General features: G+C 39.2%; 9 protein-coding genes across 9 annotated transcripts; 3 read left to right on the top strand and 6 right to left on the bottom strand.

Annotated features, from left to right (window-relative positions):
• The first annotated feature begins 816 nt into the window (after window positions 1–816).
• On the top strand, window positions 817–2,061 carry BDF20DRAFT_250369 (uncharacterized protein). The gene is made up of 4 exons (XM_053074999.1): window positions 817–1,056; window positions 1,117–1,233; window positions 1,297–1,583; window positions 1,656–2,061. The coding sequence occupies exons 1-4, from the start codon at window positions 953–955 to the stop codon at window positions 1,676–1,678; spliced, it is 531 nt and encodes a 176-aa protein (XP_052930722.1). The 5' UTR covers window positions 817–952; the 3' UTR covers window positions 1,679–2,061.
• Window positions 2,062–3,578: 1,517 nt separating this feature from the next.
• Window positions 3,579–3,803, top strand: BDF20DRAFT_793304 (Myc-type, basic helix-loop-helix domain-containing protein; the record flags this gene model as incomplete). The annotated part of the gene is made up of 1 exon (XM_053076228.1): window positions 3,579–3,803. A coding segment is annotated over one exon (225 nt), but the record flags the coding sequence as incomplete, so codon positions are not given.
• Window positions 3,804–4,788: 985 nt separating this feature from the next.
• Window positions 4,789–6,249, bottom strand: BDF20DRAFT_840480 (uncharacterized protein; the record flags this gene model as incomplete). The annotated part of the gene is made up of 1 exon (XM_053079389.1): window positions 4,789–6,249. The coding sequence occupies one exon, from the start codon at window positions 6,247–6,249 to the stop codon at window positions 4,789–4,791; it is 1,461 nt and encodes a 486-aa protein (XP_052930720.1).
• A 2,014-nt stretch (window positions 6,250–8,263) lies between these two features.
• On the bottom strand, window positions 8,264–9,131 carry BDF20DRAFT_902439 (uncharacterized protein). The gene is made up of 2 exons (XM_053082878.1): window positions 9,054–9,131; window positions 8,264–8,982 (listed from the first exon to the last, which is right to left on the bottom strand). The coding sequence occupies exon 2, from the start codon at window positions 8,787–8,789 to the stop codon at window positions 8,526–8,528; it is 264 nt and encodes an 87-aa protein (XP_052930719.1). The 5' UTR covers window positions 8,790–8,982; window positions 9,054–9,131; the 3' UTR covers window positions 8,264–8,525.
• A 3,337-nt stretch (window positions 9,132–12,468) lies between these two features.
• Window positions 12,469–13,725, top strand: BDF20DRAFT_917885 (uncharacterized protein; the record flags this gene model as incomplete). Its single annotated transcript, XM_053084625.1, has 1 exon — window positions 12,469–13,725. The coding sequence occupies one exon, from the start codon at window positions 12,469–12,471 to the stop codon at window positions 13,723–13,725; it is 1,257 nt and encodes a 418-aa protein (XP_052930718.1).
• A 202-nt stretch (window positions 13,726–13,927) lies between these two features.
• BDF20DRAFT_917884 (uncharacterized protein) lies at window positions 13,928–15,312 on the bottom strand (the record flags this gene model as incomplete). Its single annotated transcript, XM_053084624.1, has 2 exons — window positions 13,928–14,071; window positions 14,143–15,312. 2 exons carry the CDS (start codon window positions 15,310–15,312, stop codon window positions 13,928–13,930), a joined length of 1,314 nt encoding a protein of 437 aa, XP_052930717.1.
• Window positions 15,313–15,686: 374 nt separating this feature from the next.
• Window positions 15,687–16,901, bottom strand: BDF20DRAFT_830129 (uncharacterized protein; the record flags this gene model as incomplete). Its single annotated transcript, XM_053078365.1, has 2 exons — window positions 15,687–16,093; window positions 16,160–16,901. The coding sequence occupies 2 exons, from the start codon at window positions 16,899–16,901 to the stop codon at window positions 15,687–15,689; spliced, it is 1,149 nt and encodes a 382-aa protein (XP_052930716.1).
• A 648-nt stretch (window positions 16,902–17,549) lies between these two features.
• Window positions 17,550–18,545, bottom strand: BDF20DRAFT_917882 (uncharacterized protein; the record flags this gene model as incomplete). Its single annotated transcript, XM_053084623.1, has 1 exon — window positions 17,550–18,545. The coding sequence occupies one exon, from the start codon at window positions 18,543–18,545 to the stop codon at window positions 17,550–17,552; it is 996 nt and encodes a 331-aa protein (XP_052930715.1).
• A 362-nt stretch (window positions 18,546–18,907) lies between these two features.
• Window positions 18,908–20,250, bottom strand: BDF20DRAFT_902427 (50S ribosomal protein L30e-like protein). Its single transcript, XM_053082877.1, has 2 exons — window positions 20,169–20,250; window positions 18,908–19,877 (listed from the first exon to the last, which is right to left on the bottom strand). The coding sequence occupies exons 1-2, from the start codon at window positions 20,169–20,171 to the stop codon at window positions 19,080–19,082; spliced, it is 801 nt and encodes a 266-aa protein (XP_052930714.1). The 5' UTR covers window positions 20,172–20,250; the 3' UTR covers window positions 18,908–19,079.
• Window positions 20,251–20,460: the final 210 nt, after the last annotated feature.

Raw genomic sequence — 20,460 nt, 5'->3', positions numbered from 1 at the left:
GATACCGTAGACAGTGATCGGGACATGACACTAAGCAACTTTACTTATTGCGGAGAAATAGATACGCCCTTAGTTTAAGAGCACACGATAAAATGCGACTCATCTGTGACAGGTATGAAATTGATGTTAAATTTGAAGACCAAGATAAAATAAACGACATATTTTCCTTAAAGTAAGAACCATTACGAGAAGGAGCTCTGGGAAGTTATTCACAAAGGAGCAAAAAGGTTGGTAAGCGGATCTTAAAGCGTACATTTAATATATGTATACTAGAACTAACAAAATAAGCGACTTCATAACAGAATATCAGCCATTTAGAAATAACTGTAAACGCTATTGGAACTGCTACAATAGCTACAAACACGGCATCAAATCTGATTTCTGCTACATATGATACCGTTGACAAAGAAAATATACCTCCTCAACCATCAATTACACCAATTGAAAATACAGCTGCTAGTGTTAAATCATATAACGATGATGAAATTATTATACACTCAGTTGTTCATAAAAAGGTAAGATGAATATAACAATGCACTGATATTATTCGTGTTATTGACTTAGTTTGGAAATCCAGCTTTCTGATAAACTATCCAGTGACGACTTACACTATTTAAAAAACTACCAAAGCGATGGATCGCCAAAGTCTGATCTTCTCTTGTTATCATCAAAGTTACTCCAGAAAGAAACAGTAACTGTTCTTAAAGAAACTGTACTGGAGTAAGTTACATATATTAAATTTAATTAAGTATTATATTTACTGATTGCAATACTATTGCTTAGATTAAGCTTATCTGGCATATATAACTATATTAATCCAGCAGTTGTAGAGATTTATGACAAAGAATTCAACCATCCACTTCCTCAACTGGTTGACGATGACGACAATACGATCAAAGTCCCAAAGGACATTATTTCGGAAGTGTTTGAAAAAATTTCTCAAAGTAAAGATATGAACGAGGCCTTATATTATCTACAAATCGAAAAGGCTAAGTTATGCAAGAATAATGAGCGAAGAAGTGATAGATATGCTATACTTTCTATCGTAGAAAAAGTGTAAGATCGGTTTGTAGAAATACAATATATTCAGCAATACTAAAATTTTTAATATAATAGAATTGAAGATATGGAGCTCTGGAGTAAATGTGGTGATGAGCAAGAGCTCACATTCTATAGAAGTTTCGCAAGCATCATGGACGTAATGTTCAAAGGTTCCAAAGTCATATTGTCTGAGTAAGTAATACAAATGAAGCGAAAGTAATATATACACATATTGATAAATTTTCTTTTGTACAGTGGTGAGACAGGTTGCCAAAGTTCTCGTGTCGCTATAAAAGCAAATAAGTGTGTTTTTGTCGGTGAAGATACTTCGCCCACTTATTCTCGAAAAATCGATTTACTGCTCAAATACAATGAAAAAAAAGCCATCGATCTTTGTTCTAACGAATGGAAAAGACGCAAAGTAACAAACGATCTCAAATTAAAGCAGCAGTCAAAAAATATGAGGGTCAATGCTTGCATTATTAACAATTTACAAGGAACATATGGTGGATCTCATTCTGTCTTAGCATTGGATGTAATTGGTAAATACATGTTTAACTATATTCAGGGAAAAATAGTTAATTTAACGAAAGCGTTAATAAACGTAAATATAGACAATGTCACGGAGAATTGTTAATTTCATAAACTAATGTACATCGATAAAAAATAAAGTTTCCGCCGGACTCTCTTGTAAGTTATACTATGTAAATGATACATAGTTGTTGGGAGTTGTCTCGACTTCCGAAAGAATTCGAATTACATCTTTGACCCTCAGTCAACAGTTGAGCTAGCAAAATATAGACCTTTTGAATAGATGAGCAAGAACGTAGACTTGCAAAAGGGAACCTCAAGAAACGAAAAAGCTGAGAAAGCTTCATTTAAATTCACTTTCGGATGGGTATTATGGTAATGCTTGTAAATGGCACTTGTCAGTTCAACAAAATAAATTAGTCCCAGCGTTGTAGTAAATGTTGCGGAAAGCCTTGTAGATATAATATGAAGGTAACATGCCTACTTGAACCAACTTGGAAGCGATGGATATCATATTGTTCTTTATTGTAGAAAGTCAAAGCAGTAAATTTGACGAGTTAAACTAAGGTTTTTGAATAAAGCTGCTTGTAGTAATTCTTCGAACAATCTTCAAAAAGAAGTCTTCGATCTTAACAATGCCAATTCCATAATAAAAATATACCAGTAGCTACGTTAGACTAATCGCTTTTGCTTACTATGAAAAGTATCAATATTTCCTTCATGATCTGCTTTTCTCAACTCTACTTGGAGACTGCTTCTATCCACGGGAAATGGTTGGCATCTTTTTCTAATGTATTTCTTTTCCGTTTTATAATATGATGGTCGCGTTTCTAAAGTGGTGACGGGGGTCTTAAAAATGTCTGTTTCTGTTCTCATTGAAAACAGTAGCAACCTAGAGATATCGGATCAAAAAGAACAATCTCGTTGCTTGACAAGCAGCCCATTGTGCATGTCGGGCTTCGAAAAGCCATTCGCTTCTTTAAACCGGTTATCTTTCTTCCCCTCATTTTCAGACACACAAGAAACTTTTTCTTTTTGATAACTGTGAATGCTGTTCCTACTGTCATCTGCCTAAATGCAATGAACTATTATTCTGACACTCAGACGACACCATCTCCAAAACTTCAGCGGTACAATAATGAAGAGGAAAAAAAGCTACGGTGGCATAGGCATCCATTAAATATTTCCAATCCTTCCGTCAACAATATGGCTTGCGCTTCACCTACTGCTGCAGCGAACACATATACTAGCGGTACTCCTACTGATTATCGCATGCCTTTGCAAGAACCAGTAGCGTTTGAAGGTATTCCTGTTCATAAGTGTAGCGCTAAAATGTTTATTTATTAAAGCAATCAATAGATTTTCAATTCAGCTTAGGGCTTGATCCCGACTTTGCTATGCCAATTTCCTTGGACATGCCTCCTCCTCCTCTCCCTCCCGCTCTTCCTACTCTTCCTCGTCACAACACGCCATCTTTTGCTAGTGATGATACCAATATTGATACACAGCGTGTGCAGTTTCAGCCGCACAGGCCACCACCTCGTTCACCAGACCATTACGATTGGCCGATAAACAACAATACACAACAGATACCCTATCATTACCCCAATGATCATTTGAATAACGTTATTTTGGACGAACAGGAACACAAAGCATTTACTGAATGGTTGAATCATTTCTTTGTTGATCCGGATATGGAAGCGGCACCAGCTTTCGCTCAACAAAGCCTTCATCAGGATCGTGATCAACAACAGAAAGAGGATACTGCGGCAAGGAAACCTATCACTACAATGAACCATGCTAATTTATCACCATGTTTGGTAACTACTGCCACAAATAACTCTTCCATACCAGATGAAAGCAGCGTCTGTAAAAGACAACATCCTTCTCAAATGGGAAGCAACGATAGTCACGAGAGCAAGAAAGGTACCAATGGCAGTCGTCGCAGTAAAGGTACGAGTAGCTTCGGCAGTTTTGGCGGCGCCATAAGAAGAATACATCAGAAAGAATTGTTAACAGAAGAAGAAAAGAGAAATAACCATATAGCATCAGAACAGAAAAGACGAAGCATGATTCGATCAGGATTTAAAAACCTGACTGAGATTGTACCTACTTTATCAAAAATTGCCAATAATTCAAAAAGCACCATTTTAATGCAATCGGTGGATTATATCAAGTATCTGGAAAGAGGAAATAATAAACTGCGCGAAAAGGTCAAACAATTGGAGTTTAGGGTGAAAGTAGAAAACAAAACCAAGATGGACATCGACCTACCTATTGCTACTACAGCAAAAAAAGATATCCTACCATCAGAAATACATTCTACAAAGCCGTTCACCTCGCCAGAATCAGTAAAAGAAACAACAGTAGATTCAGCAGTAGACATAAACTCCCAACCTATGGTTGCGGATAGCACAGACAGTGCCTTGAAGTTACATAAATATCAACAGCGACAATTATTAGAGTTACAAGAAAAACTTCACTTGCACCAACAGTTATTGCTACAGCGTAACAAGGAACATAATAGTGAGAAGGATAACAAAGACAATATCGTATCCGTCTGAGTTTTCGGAAATACTTATTTATATCAGATACTCCATACTACTCTAAATGTATACCGAAATCTTAACAATCAAAACTATTTATTTACCAATGTAACATATACCTTTTTCCTTGTTTGCCATAACCATAACAGATACAAGGTCCAGTTGTTGTCTAAATTCAGTAATGGATACTCATCATGGCTGAAATGAGCGTGACGTTACAAATGTTGAATGGGGCAGAGATGGGTCTACGAAAAGCAACACTTGGATGAGCAAAGGAATGTAGGCAGAGAGGGGTAACAATTGAAAAGTTGCGTGCAGATGCCTTAAATTAATGTATAGTTTTTATTTCACTGTACTGGCAATGATAGCATGAGAAGGCTGGACATTTATGTGAATAGCGCAAGCTAACGAGGCAAAGATCTTTTTGGGGTCATGATCTAGACAGTGATAGTATTTTCTAAAGCTGAAGAAACAGATAAATTCGAATTTTCATAGAAGACAGTTACACTCGTCAAGTAGGCTTCATTGAAAAACTTGGAGCGAGATCTCCCTTTGTAGTTCCATTATGAGCAGAAAATCAAAGGATGGCTATCGATGAATATGAATACTGTACAGTTATTAACACTATGATACATTATTTATTGTTACAAATCCGAAACGGATCGCGATTCTATCTTGAAGACGATGTGAGACGCCTAATTCTAGCAAATAAAAGGGGATTGATCCGTAAACTAGAAGGCTGTGATTTTTGTTCTTGCAACCTAATGATTTGACTAGTGAGTATTTTCACGGATGTGGCGTCTACATTGTCATTACTAGTTTGTTGTTCTTCTTGTTTTTTGGTAATATTCATAAATAGGGTCAATGCATTTTGGGTATCACCTAAATCCAATAAAGCAGAAACGAGGGTATATAAAGTTTCGGAATTCGGCTTTACTTGGTTCTTCACCATGTGTTGATATATTTGATGTACTTTTTCCAAATCCAACTGGTATTGTTTGTCTATCACAAAACTGCGTTTGTCGCAGTCATCTATGTCATCTTCAGACGAGACCAATGCTTCGTTTTGCATAAACGATTTGAATAACGAATTATAAATCTTTACTGTTGGCTTTACGTTGAAATGGGGTTGCATTGTGAATAATGTCGAGACTGCTTCTTCCCTTTTACCATCCTGTAACAATAAGTCAATATAGATTCGAAATGTCTCGAAATCCGCCTTTGGTATTCCCTTTTTCTTTGAGCATCGCTGTTGTTGTTGTTGCTGCTGACCTCTTTTCCGTTTTCCTTTATTAGGATGGCGCTGGTTTTGTTGTCCTCTAAGACTCAGTTGAACTCGATTGACTTCCTTCATTTTGTGAAAGAGTTCATAAGCTCTTTCTGGCAACCCATTGAAAGCATAGCCTGCAATGATAGTATTCCAAATGTAGGTTGTTCTGATCAAGTCTTCGTCGTGTTGGTCAGTAATTCGCTGTAACAGATAATCAATACCATCCACGTCTCCTATTTTCCCCAGCGCCTTGATCAATGTAGAATAGGTCAGCGTATCGGGAGGGATCCCTCGAGAAACCATATCATGATATAATTTTTGTGCTGCCTTCACATCAGAGATTTGAGCTGCAATGTTAATGAGCGTATTAAATGTCCCCGCGTTTGGCCCCACCGGCTCTTTTGCTATTTTCCTCTCAATGCCGGTCCCTAATGAGGATTGGTGCTGAACATTGAGGATGACATAGGGCTGCTGCATCTCATCAAAGATTTTCATCGCCTCTGTAAAATGCTGTGGTCGTCGCTGTGGTACGGTATGGCCGCCCACCCAATGAATGAGGGCATTGTATTCTGATACTGTCAAGTGATGTCCATGCGTTAGCATATCCTCAACAATGGTTTTGAATCGATTCAAGTTCTTTGAAGTGGCTCGAGAATTGATCGTATACTTGATAAGGTAATGAAATACACGTCTACTAACGCACTGAAGAAATCCATAATCATAAAGCTCGTCGTAAATTGGCCATATTAAATCCATATTAGTCGAAGCAAGTGCTCGTTGGAAGTTGGCCAAAAGCTTCGCTTTCAACTTTAGACGAGTAGCCATATCAAGCTCAGCGTTTTCTTTCCTGGGAGCATTCATATTATAATGATGTGTGGTGTTGTTGGCCTTGTTGTTGTTAGTTTCGAGGAAGGGTAAATTATTACTGTTTGTTTTGTGATGGCGGAAGAATGCAACGGGAAGCGGCGCTGCTGCTGAAGAAGAAGAACTGTTTCTCACCGCTAAAGCTGTGAATGAAGGCAAAAACCAATGGCCATTCCTAGTGCTTGAAATGGCAGAACAATATATGCATAAAGACTTTTTCGGTACGAAGGTGCTGCTGTTGAGTCGAGGCCATAGCCTTCGCATAATTTCTAATTTTATGAACAGTGAATAGAGAAAGAAAGGTAAGGGTATGCCAGGGTAGGTAGTTAACCAGAGCAACAGCAGAATAAAGCAAAACTGGTGTCAAAAAGTTGAATTTTAATTTATTGAAAGGGTGGTTCTAAAGTGGGGTAAAATTGAAAGCCCAGGTTGAGACCCTTAATGTATCGTCACAAAGTGACTGATTATCAGGCTTGGGGATGCCATCTTCAGGAACATTAGCTTCGAGTTCTAACGGTCACAGGCAAAAAGTTCATCGCGAAATTTCGCGCTTGCCCAACACAACCCGAGACGACGACAGACTAATTATTTCTCCACTTCTTTTCATTCTTCTCGATCAATCTTCTCGTCTTCGATGATTCAATTTCAAGAAAACAGTAAATACATGCTTGCATTGTTATCTGTACCCCTTCGAGTGCTTAGTAACCATGAATAAGATATACAGCTCGTAAATTTTCTGACAACCCTACATTTTTCAAAGAAAAAAGTACACATGAATATGACATGACTCAGACTTTCTTTTCACTAGCTTCAATAGTTATTGGTAAAGACACATTGTCAATCTTTTTTCCTTCGTCAGCCAGGGGTATCATTCCTACTGAAGAAGCATGTAACGAGTAAGTTATAAACAGAAAAAGAGTGTAATAGGCAGTCTACTGATCTTTTTTTTTTCGTTAGATTGTTGAAATCAAATGGCATTTTCTATGGGCCAGATACACAAGAGATCGTTCGTTGTTCCAGTGGCTCTGCCATGCGTTATTATAAGCACCAACAACAGTGGTGATGCCATGGTGTCCTTAGAGAAGATGGCACCAGATGTTGTAATGGCTCATCACGAACTATCCGAGTGGATTCGTTTTTTACAACCGTAATATTGCCAATTCGAACACGATGACGATATTACTCTACTGGGCTCATAACGTTGACCGATGTATATAGCCAGTCTAGCTGAAATATCTCCTGCGACCGTAAGAGGAGTAATAAATGACTGGCATCCGCTTTTGCAGGAGGATATCACACTCGATGATTGCAAAGTTGGTGGATATGATTCTCATGACGACCGGATTATTGTTCAGATTGATGAAAGCAAATTCGGAAAAGTTATACTGGCGTGGCCATCGAGTTGAAGGTGTCTGGGTGGTTGGCGGGGTAGAAAGGACAGATGAGAGAAAGTGTTTTCTCATTGTCGTTGAAAACAGGAACGAGGTCACTCTCTCCAGTATCATCGAACGTTTCGTCAAACCAGGTTCGCTAGTATACACTGATTGCTGGAGTGCCTATCAAAACATGGTAAATCTTGGCATGGACTTAGAACATCGCACGGTGAACCATTCTGTTACTTTCCGTGATGGTGATGTCTGTACCAACACAATCGAAGGTATGTAATATATCAGGTTCAGCTATATTCATCAATTAATAACCGTTTTCTTTTACGTTAGGAACGTGGGCAGGCATCAAAATCAACGTGGCTGCAAAAATGAGAACCAAAAAAATGATGCCATGGATGCTTATTGAGTTCATCTGGCGTAGAAAGCACCATGGCGACATTTGGAAAGGTATTTTAAATACTTTAAAAGACGTGAGCTTCAACCGAAGTCAAAGACATCCTGCTTGGTTCACTAAAGTTGAGCCATAGTTTAAAAAAAAAATGAAATAAAATTGATTCCCATTTAATATAAATTGGTTTTTTTTATTCACGATAACATAATTATTTATAATGTTGGTAAATGTTGTGTATTACCGAATAGTCAATGAGCATCTTTTCATAAAAAAAAAACCAGAATAATTACAATTTTCGTGCGTTCCTGCATTTGGTAATCTCATCATAGCATTGAGGCCAGAAGATATGATGGAAGGAATCTTCTTCAATTGCTATCTAGATGCTTCAAGAACAGCAAGCCTTCTCACTTTTTAAATTAAACTTTTAAATCATTGTTAAAAGACCATCTTTTCTGATGCATTAGCGTCTTTGTTGGTATATACAAAAAAAAATACTATCGCTTGAAGGGAAAAGAACCACCACCTGAACCTAGAAAATCGAAACCAGGAAAACCACCACCACTACCTGAACCAGAAAAACCACCAACAGCACCAAAAGGTAAATTTTGCCGACGGGTAAGGTGAATATCATTAAGACCGACGACTTCAATATCGTTCAAAGCAGAAGCGTCAAGACCGTCAGAGTTGACCACAGGTGCGGCAGACACGAAAGCGAATATGCAAGCGGTAGAAACGAGATTCAAAAGTTTAATTTGCATTATGAGTCGGCAAGAAAAGTTTATGAGAAGGAAGAAAACGATTTTGAATGCAAAATTGATATCCTTTTATAAGTGCAAGAATCTTGTAAAGAGCAAGCATTTTTTTGTTTTCTACTTTAATTAAAAATTCCCTGCTTAAAGATGCCGCTAAAGATGTTCATAGATTGTAGATCTATGCAGATAATCCCTGTTTCTTATAACGCTTATAAGCTTTATTTATCGAAGCATACTATAGCAACTACACTGCTTGGAACGTACAGTTACAGTGACTCACAAAAGTGTGGCAATGTTTTGTGGTTTTTTGATTTTCTAGTTTTCCTTCCATAATCAATTACAAAACACACTCTTTTTCTTATTTATATTTGCAGTAGACTCTATTCGCTACAGTTTGGTGTGCTTTTCATTGCATTCGCTTCAGATTTACTGATTGTAACAGTTGTCATTGCTAAATGGCGAAATCTCGCCATTCACAGCATGATGATCATCATAACTTTTTGTGAAGTGAAAGAAAGAGTTTCAAAGTCAGCCAATCGAAACCACGTTCCTAGTTTTATATTCATGCGAAACGCTTATTTTGAAGCGTTTCTCTTCTTAACATTAAGTTAAATTCGAGATCAATCTGCCATTAGCCTCCATTAGCAAGCATCATCCTAATTAGTGAAATGAGAAGCATTCCTTACGACAAAAAGATGGATATTATAGCTCAACTCAATGCTAAAAAGTCATATAGAGCTATTTCGGCCGCTACTGGCGTCTCTACTAGGACCATTGGTCGAATCGCCAAAGAGATTCAAGTCGAGCCTAATGCGAAGATGGGGAGACCAAAGAAGATCAGCGATTTGCATGCTAGGCTGATCGCGAGATCGTTCTACACCGGTCAATATATAACCGCAGTGGATGCCTCCAGAAGCCTTCGTGCTCAAGGGCACGATATTTCTGCTCAAACGATTCGTAGGGTGCTCAAGTCATCTGATTTCGATTCCAAGATCAAGAAATCAGCATTGCCATTGACTAATGAACGCCGACGCAATCGTTTGAGATGGGCAAGAGCTCATAGCAAGTGGACTGTTGATGGCTGGAAAAAGGTTGTCTTTAGTGACGAAACCAAAATTAACCGTTTGGGGTCGGATGGTAAGACTTGGACTTGGGTAAAGAAAGGGGAGCCCCTAAAGCCTCACAACGTTAATTTCATGTACAAAGGAGGTGGCGGTAGCCTAATGCTATGGAGTTGTTTCACCCAACATGGGCCTGGGTTCATTGCTAAGATTGAGGGCGGGATGGACTCGAAGTTATATTGTGAAATCTTGAAAGGCGACTTTATGGAGACCCTCAAAGATTATGGTCTCAAAAAGAAGGATGTGATCTTGCAGCAAGATAACGATCCTAAGCATACTGCTAAATATACTAAAGAATGGTTCAGAAAAAACAAGGTCAATGTTCTTGACTGGCCATCCTACTCTCCTGACTTGAATCCGATCGAAAATCTTTGGTTTTATCTAAAGTGCAAGCTAGCTGCGTACGATGTACCTCCCAAGAACATGGGAGGGCTATGGAATCGTGTTGCCGACGTTTGGTACAACAAAGTTACAGCAGAAATGTGTATGAAACACATCGAGAGTATGCCTAGACGTATACAAGCCGTTATACAGGCAAAAGGTGGACCTACGAAGTATTAAATCTTCAATAAAAGTAGTTTACCCCTGAACCTTGATCGCAAATTTGCATGAAATTCATATATGTCATTTTAAAACTCAATTTTTACTATGTTAGTCTTATCGAGACAGTACAAAAGTTATATCGTATGAAAGAGAAAGCTTTTATCTTCTTGTTCATAAAAAATACTCTTGCTGTTATGTATATAATTGTATGATGAAAAGAGCAGAAAGAGCAAGAAGTAGTTAAAAGACCGAATTATTGCCACACTTTTGTGAGTCACTGTACCCATGTAGAGCAAACATTTTATTAAGGACTATCTCTGTTGTCTCTGAGACTATCACATAGACAATGAGCCCAAGGTTTCAACTAGCATTTGAGGCTAAAATAATTGACTAGCAAAAGTACATTCGCCCTCTTACTAATTTTTTTTTTTTTTTGGAAGAGTCGTAAGAATCCAAGGGCCATCATCATTGAGTAACTTCCTATTATCTTTTTATTTTTTTTCTAACAAAGTAAAAAGCTATCAAACGGTCTTCAAATAGATCAAATATCATGAGTATCTTTTCTAAAATGCCACCAACTTGTTGCCTATAGCTTTTCTTTTTGCTGTTTAAACTTAGTATTAAGATCATGCCAAAAGGGAATGGATTGTTAATTAGAGTAAAACGCAAACAAACATTTTGTTTTACTCTTCTGTTGCTTAGTCATATTTTGAGAAACAGATTTATTTTTTTTATTTTTTTTTTCTACTCCTGATCCGCAATCATTATAAAGTAGTTTAAGGTATATGTATTCAAAAAAAAAAGAAGCAAATTAGATAATCACAGATTTGTTATGTAAAATATCGGGAGCAGCAAAAAATATTCTACTCTATTGGTTTTTGCAGGGGGCAAAAAGGGAGTCCTTTCAAAAATCACACTGAATGGGCCTTAAGAAGAATAGTATTTTCAAGCATTTCATTTCAAAGGATAGTGTTTTTAGATAAAACCAAAAAAACAGGATCTTTTTTTGGTTATCGAGGTGGCAACTGGAGGATAATGTATAGTAACAGTAGTTGTAGCAGTATTCATGACTTATCTTAGGGGTCTACTTCTTTTCTTACCGGCTTTTGATGATTCAATATGAATGTAATTCTTCTCTTCTATTTGTGTATGGCAATCAACCAATTAAAAAGTGACCTTCACTGTGCGTATAATAGAAAGAAGTATAAGAATAACTAAAGAGTGTAAGAATAATGTCATAGTCGTAGCTGAAAGCACCACTTAGACCAGAAGATGATATAGCAAAACCCTGTTGGTTTTTTTAGTGTTTTTTCTTCTTGCCTTGTTTCCTTATACGAACAAATTATAAAGTGAATGCCAAATTCGGGAAATATGTCACTGAGTTTGAAGACAAGTTTTGCTTTTTTGCCCATTGTAGTCCTCTGTCTAAAAACTGAAGATGCTGGGAAACACAGCTTTAATGCACAGCAAGCAGCCTTTTTAGAAGCCTTTTTCTTTTTATTTAATTTTTATATTCTAGCTTCTCTTTTTCTATTTGATTATTTATTATCACTTGTTATATTCTTTCGTTTATTAATTGTATATAGCCTCGACTTTATTTATTATTTTGCGTTTTTTCCTTTTTTTTCTTAAAATAATACCTATCCTGCCTTACCCCTTATTCTAAATTCACGCACAGCGCAAAGTAAAATGCATGGGATTCACAAACCAGCAGCATTCTATCAAATCTCGATTTTAACAGCATTCTTATTAAGCTGTATTACATCTGCTACGAGTAGTACGATGAACTTACAGTCGCTGCTACATTTGTCTATGGAGAATCTATGTGGATTTTTCATGTTATTTCCTTGGTTCCATTTCGCTGTCATGTCAACTGTGTGCGAGGTAAACTGTCTTTTTTTCTACAGTTTTTAACTTGAGTCAAATACAGTCTCGGGCTCTATGGCTCTGTTCTCTGTTTCTTATATTCTTTCAACTAACTCTCTTCTCCTTTCCCCCCTGTCCTTCCTTTAAAAAATTAGATGTTTATCCATCCTATTCATCCGAAAAGTGCCTGTCAGAATATTCAACAGCTGTACTTTAATTGGAAGTTTGATTTCAAGACAAATACAGATTTTATGCCTGGCACATACGAAGCCAACGTGAAGCAAATATCCAACGATTTTACTGAGAGTTGTGCACCTCATTCTCACCAACAGGAAGAGAACAAAGCTCAGTCTAAACGACAGCGAAAACAGAAACAGCAAAAAAAACACCGTACGAACCACCATCCATGTAAGGATCAGCCTGCCCTCACTCTCATCGAACCACAGTATAAGGGTTGTTCAAACGGAAGAAAAGAAAGCGAGAAAGAAAAAGACACGCGCACAATTGCCAAAAACGATGAGCTTGCTTCTTTTCTGATCCAATCTAAGCTTCTTAAGAAGTGCAATAAAACGGTAGATACACAGATAACCACACACAACGACGATACAGTCGTAGAAACATTAGACCTAAAGAACAAATCCACCCAGTCACCCAGACAAAAGCAGCAGCAGCGATGCGCCACTCTTACTTCCATGTCAGTTTATTCCACCGTTCAAAGTAATCATCGTATGACAGCAACAACAGCTACGAGTTGTCTTCCCTCTTCTTCTTCTTGGGCTGACATTGTAAAAAATAACCATGACAAAAGCGCTCAGATAGACAATCGAAAGCAATCCGTTTCTACTGAGGCTTCCTCCTTTTCTGAAGTACCTTCATTAACAGATAATGAAAGTATGACGGGTTCGATGGACGAACCATCCCCTCAATTACTCGCTCATGAACCACCGCTATCGTCTTACGGCTTTTCAACTGCTGCTGCTACAACAAAGGCTATGAACACCACTCATAGCTCTAAGTTTTATTCACCTTTTTCTAGTGGATTGGATCTCACTGCTTCTCTGGTGAGAACAGCAACAACCGTACCGTACGAGCAAAAACCTTCCTCCTCTCACTTTAGTCGAACACACAGTTACTTAATTCGACCTACTCAATATATCCCATCAGTAAATGATATCATAGACTATACCCCAACACCAACACCATCGCTCTGCAGTCACCAACAAAAATCAGTATTGGATTCGCTTTATCATCCTGCTTCTGAATACAGCAAGAAGGACTGTTTGTTTACCCACCGTCCTTTTCATCAAAACTTTTCTTACTCGCAACACAAAGATATCACTCATCTTCAGTTGATGCATAATGTAAGAAATACACAAGATAACGATGACAGAGCGAATAGAAGAGAGATATAACCGTATTCTCTCTCGTACCTATTTTTGTTGGTCTTTTTTTTTCGGCTGTAGAATTATCTATCTATATGTTACCTATGTATGTAAAAGTTTAAATTTAAACTCTAAAGATAAAGCTATTGTGGTCACCATCATTCTTTAACAATGTAAAAAAAACGAGTTTCCTTCTTTCGACATGTATATTTTACACAAGGCAGTACTATTTTTAAACGTCTAGCTTTTTTGATCCTAGTTCTAACCGCCTCAAAGCGAGATGTGTTTCTTTTAAACAATCTATCTGTTTATGCTGGCGTGCGTGTTTTTGAGCATTCTCGTAGAATTGTTTGGCTTTTTCTCTATTCTGTGATTGCTATGACCAATAAAAAAAAGTGTGTCAAAGACATGGATCAGGAGTCATGGTGACGCGCGGGAGAACCTTACCTCAAATAGCATGCCCATGTTGTATAACAATATACCGCACGTTTCATCACAGAGGTCTCCATCTTTGTTTATTTTGCGCGTATTCGGGTTTTGTGCCAAATCCAATCCTTTTTGAGCCCAAAGCTTGGCTTCTTCATACTGTCCTAAGGCTGAATAAGCCTCTGCCAAATTGTTCATCAGCACGGTGGCATGGCATGACGTGACGCCATGCAAATTCAACGCTTTCAAGTACAGGGGAATCGCAAGACTGGGCTTGTTTCGTGACGCATAAAAGCCGCCCAAGGCTTCTAAAGAGGCGCCCACGTCTGTTTCGGTGAGCCAATCGGGCATATGTTCTTTATCAAAGAGGACGTCTGCCGTATCTCCATAGTCGGACACAGGTCGGGAGGAGAGTTTCAGCAGGTGCTCGACGGACCAGACGTACCATTTTTCAGCCTCCTCGTCAGCTTGCATCATCGATGCGAGGTCCCCTAATTTTTGTGCCAATCCGATCGCTTTCTTTTGTTCCGTAGGCGACAGAGCAGCCATCACGTCCTTAGGAGGATGAGGGTGAAAGAGTGCATTTTCAAACACTTCCATATCACCGCCGTGCGGCTTCTGCTGGTGGTCATCAAGACCCACGACATATCGCAAAGCCAGTAGAAATGTCCTCCTTGCTTCGACCGTACGTCCCATCTGCTCTTGAACAGCACCGAGTTGAATCATGATACCTGTCAAAGGAGCTGTGGTGCCCAATTGATCCACCAATGCCTCCGGGGATTGAAGGGCGGTATCCAGCGACTCCTGAATGTATTTGAGGGCGAGAGCCAAGTCTCCTTTGTGTTGATAATAAAGCCCTTTACGGAGCGGCTGACGTACGGCAGGTGGAAAACGTTGAATGTCTGACCAAAAATGTTCATATAATCCTATGCCTAAGCAGATAAACGCAAGACTCGACAGGGCAACGACCATGGGTGGGATGCGAATCGTGCGTGTGGAATTAGACGCACTGCTTGCCGATCGGCTAGCGAATCCACGTGTATGTGCTGCGGTAGTGGCGAATGAACAGGAGGCGACAGCACGTGGTGGGGGTGAATGCACGGCTGTGGTGGATCGTCGAAAGCCAATGGAAGGCTTTGCTTGTTTAGACACAATGTGGCGGCACAATGGTAAGCTGACTTTATACGACATGGAGCAGGCTGGTTCCTTGAAAATTTTCAAAATGTGGAGAAAAAGAGAAAAAATAATGCCATCTTTTGCCACCCCCACCTTTCAATTCAAGCTGGCGGTGCATGAATCGTTTACCTATTGGTTGCTGACAGCTTCAGTTATATACTGGTAATCTTTATCCTGATGTGCCTCATAGGCCATGACGAAACGGAGGGCTTTATAATATAAAAAGAGAAAAAGACTCGATGGTGGACATTTCATTGACGATTATAAGCGAAAGAAATATTATGAGAATAGAGGATCTATAAGTTGATTTGCGAATACACAGAAAGAGAGAGAGTGGGGAGGGGGAATAATAATAAAACAAGTCTATGAACAACAATATAACGATGGTTCTAAAAGAGTTCTTGAAGGTCTTTTAAAGTGACGATGCCAATACAAATGCCATTCTTTTTACTCAGCACTGGTAGTAGCGTAATGTTTTTGGACTTCATCATAGCAATCACTTCTGACGCCAGCAAATGTTCGTTATCTAATGTAATGGGTGGCGATGGTTGTAACATGACATCAGAAGCATGAATGTTGAAGAGGCCTCCTTCGGGCGAGTGGTATGATTTCAGGACGCGATGAATGTCATCGTGGGTGATGATACCAATCAGCTTTTTGTTCCTGTTGTCTGTCTTTTGGTGACGAAGATCGTCATTTTCATCAACAGAAGAGGTTTCTGATAGTGGAGGAGATGGATAAATAGAGGATAAATGAGTAGCAATTGCCGTTGATTTCGGTTTAGTCTTATGAGCTGCTGCTGTTGTTGTTGTTGTTGTTGTTGTTGCTGTTTCAAGTGTTGTCTCTTGCTGCACCAAGACACAGCTTCCTTTAGGAAACTTGGTCATTTCCATGATGACAATATCGAGCGATGCACTCGGACAAACACTGGCGACAAGTGAACTGTCGATCATGACATCCTTCACTTTCAATAAAAAGCGTCTTCCTAACGATCCTCCTGGGTGATTCAGTGCAAACCCTCCTGTCGTAAAACCTCTCAATTTAGCCAAGGTCAGTGCCAAGGCATCTCCTAGCGCCAAGGCAAGTGTTGTCGAGGAGGTGGGTGCTGGAATATATTCTTCGGCGGCCTCAGCTTCAACATAACCATCCATCCAAGCATCACATTCTTTGGCCAGCTTACTTTTCTGATTGCCTCCCAATCCAATGATGGGTACGTTTCGATGCATTTTCAAGCTAGGCACCAACATGAGTAATTCTTCTGTATTTCCCGAAAAGGACAATGCTAAAACAACATCGTTGGCCTGGATGATACCCAGATCGCCGTGGAGGGCTTCTACAGGATGCAAAAAAACAGCCTGACTACCGGTCGACAGCAGGGTGGCCACGATTTTTTCGCCTATTTTGCCTGATTTGCCGACACCGGTGATAATGAGTTTGCCACCAGCGTTCAAGGATTTAAATACAAGATAAACAGCATGTTCAAAGCCTGATTTTGATTGAAGGTCATGTTTTAATCGTTGTGCAGCAGCATGGATGCTTTCTGACTCTTTGATCAATATATTATATGCATTTTCAACAATATCCTCAGGTGAATTGAGTATCATTTTCTGATATCCGTAGTAAAACGGGGAAAAGAAAAAGGAAAGCGGGGGCAAAATCGGCGATCTAGAAAACAACAAATTAATAATGATCTGGTTTGCTTGAAGAACCTTTTTTCCACCTTCAACCGTCTATGACAACTTATCACCTCCGAACCGTCAATGTTTGTGTAACATTTATCGATCAGAAAAGATCTTGATCGCCTACGTAGGCGATTTCTTAGTAGATGTCATCATTCGGTGTGTTTCAACTTCCTGTAACATCATGTTCTTGTCAGCAAAGTCTCATGAATAGTACTGTGAGCTGTGCTCATTGCAGAGATATATCAGAAAGAGTGAGTCAAAGACAAGTTGAGTATCTCGATAGCTGTAGAATCCATAAGTAGACGCATGCAGAACAAATTCTGACATTTTTTCGCGTGACAAGAGTTAGTAAGTTGAATGAGGTCAATTTTTATGCTTCTTGCGCATGTCGATAAATGGCCAATCAGCAAACTACGACAGATTTAAGAATGTTTGTGTACGACTGTTTGTGTACTGATGATGAACGCTTCAGATAACAGAAGACCAAAAAGTAATAATAAAACATTTATTCGAGACTTGTTGTGTTGATAGCTTTCACTCTCTTTTCTTTTTCTATATATAAAATATAAATTATGATGAGAGAGTTCGTTCAAGACCTTCTATTTGACAGATGATGTGAGTTGGATGCTCCTCATCATCTTCAGGTAATTTGATGGATCCTTGATTGTGTTGTTTGTCAACGTTGGTTTGTTTGAAAAGCCATGCAGAGATAAGATAGCGTCCTGTGGAGAACCACAGGGACCACATTTCGAATAATAAAGTGGTAATAATACTATACTTTAAACCGTACAGAAAGGAATCAACATCTAAGAGGTCATTTTTTTTCAGTAGTGGGCTATGGAGGGTGATGGGTGTTGTTGGTAAGTAGTAGTAACTAAGAGTATCATCGTTCATCATACTGTTGCTGGTTTGTGCTTTTAATGTTGTTGTTGCTGCTGCTGCTGCCATCAATAACTGGTCCGACTTTCTATCATAAAGGATGCTGAATATCCAACACATGGCAAGCCCTAATGGCATGAGAAATTGACATGTTTGCTCCAAAAGATAGCGACAATAAAACCTAGTACTCCTGGCTGCTGTTGCTGTGAATCCAACTTGTTCTATGTCAGTATATTGTTTTGTCTGTTCAAGGGGACGATAGGGTATAGGTAGGAAACTGTTAATGAACAAAGATGTCGATGTGAGTGATATGGAGGATGGGCTCTTCTGGCTGGTACTGTTTCGTTTTCTGGCAATGCGACTGCTATTCATCATTAAAAGTAACGGACAGAAAATCGATGCTTGTGCTGCGACTAAGCTTGCAATTAGTTTTTTACCGTATATCATATCCAAAAAAAAGGGTTGTGCATTTCCGTGGATGGCGCTTGTTGGCGACTCGACCACCTCATCGCCGCTGCTGCCTACTCCTATGGATCGAGAGAATTCTTTCTCTGATAACGCTAATATAGTGACAGAGCTGCGATGATATATGTGTAAGGATAATACAATCACAGCAATAGATAACAGCAGGCTCACGGTTCGAGTCCAGTGGATAACAGAGTGAATACAATGGCTTTCCAAAGTCATACGAGAAACGTGGATGAGAAAGAGTCCAAAGCAAAATAAAGAAAAAGAATAAAAAGTAAATAACTGTACTTTAATTTATCAAGTCTGTTTGAATTATTATTGTTCCCTTTTTGTGTGTGTGTGTGTGTATGTGTAGATTCTTTGTTGCTGCCCTGAAAGGAGATATTAAAAGCAAAACATGCATATTTTTTAATTTCTGTCAAGTAAGCAGCAGGGCAATGCTTCGAATACAAAAATCACAACATCAGCACATTTAATAATTAAATCTGTAAAATTAAAACTAACAAAAAAAACCCTGCGTACTTTAGCCTCCTATCGTCCACACAGAACATTCACTACCATCAATAAGAGACACTTGAGTAATAAGCTCATCAAACACTTTAAACCTTCTCCTGAATCTCTCTTTTTTCAAAATCACTTTTTTTATTGGTAAATTATCCAAAAGAGTCATATTACTCTGTCATATCAAAATGTACAGTTGCTAAATTGTTATAATTGTTGTTGTTGTTGTTGCTGGTGAATGGTTAAAGAAATTTATTGACGAGCAGCAATTTCCTTAGCAGCGATAGCAGCACGCTTGGCCATTTTGGCGTTGGACTTGGGGCCCATGATACCGCCACCCCAGTGACGACGAACTTCATCCCACTTTTCAGTGAAGTTAGCGTTGACAGCAGAGACGAGGTTGGCCAATTCAGCCTTATCAGCTTCAGAGACTTCGGTCAAAGCCAAAGCAGTGGCAGTCTTCTTGTGGACCAATTGACCGAGACGAGCCTTACCCTTGACGATACAGTAAGGGACACCCATCTTACGGCAAAGAGCAGGGAGCCAGATAACCAATTCAATGGGGTCAACATCATCAGCAATGACGACGAGTTGAGCCTTCTTGGCTTCGACGAGAGCGGTGATGTGGTTGATACCGTACTTGACAACGACGGGCTTGTCGGTCTTGGGAACTTCCTTCTTTTCAGCCTTGGCGGCGGCAATAGCACGGAGACGTTCCTTCTTTTCGGTCTTGCTTTCGGGTCTGTACTTGTGCATCAACTTGAAGAGTTGAGTAGCAGTGTTCTTGTCAAGAACGTGAGTGAATTGGTTGATAGCAGGAGGGACCTTAAGACGTTGGTAGATGATCTTCTTTTGACGTTGAAGACGAACGTAATGAGGCCACTTAACGAAACGAGAGACATCACGCTTGGGTTGGACATCTTGACCGATACCAAAGTTCTTGGGGGTCTTTTCAATCAAAGGGTTGGCGTTGGCCTTAGTGGCTTGCTTACCCTTGATGGGATAAGGAGCAGGAGCAACCTTCTTACCAGCGGACTTCTTAGCAGGAGCCTATAGGTAAAATACCCAACATTAGTTTACAAAAGGTATTTTGAATGCGTTCGCTTGTTTCGTTAAAAGGTAATCAACTCGTTTGTAACCAATTCACACATCCAGCCCATCAAGTTGGACGATCTATTGTCGATCCATTTAATGTCGTTGCATCTTGAACATTTTTCGTATGACAACCATTTAGGTGTGAAGATATAATGTCTGCATTTCATCCAATACATGATGGTTGAACATGTCAAATTGTTACAAAAAGATGACCCCTTCAGACTTCAAGAATGGATGGATACATACCATATTGTGATGTATGTAAAAGAGGAGGTTTCAACAGTGGGATGTCCTTCTACTGCTTTTGATTATAAAATTGCCCCTCTCGTCCCCAAGTAGCTGGAGCACCTCACGGCCGAAGCGAGGCAGGTCGAAGCGAAGAAGGCCGGAGGTTTAAATTTTGCGGACCGTTACTGGAGTGTCCGGTTCAATCTGTATTCATTTGCACCCACATAGACATTTCGCTTCAAGGTTGACAATCATCATATGGTCTTTTTTAAACCAAGATGTTACCGTTTATTTTAACTAAGTTATGCAC

Source organism: Mycotypha africana (assembly GCF_025528875.1).
Source record: "Mycotypha africana strain NRRL 2978 chromosome Unknown BDF20scaffold_19, whole genome shotgun sequence".
Classification (NCBI taxonomy): domain Eukaryota; kingdom Fungi; phylum Mucoromycota; class Mucoromycetes; order Mucorales; family Mycotyphaceae; genus Mycotypha; species Mycotypha africana.
This window is presented reverse-complemented; position numbering and strand designations above follow the sequence as displayed.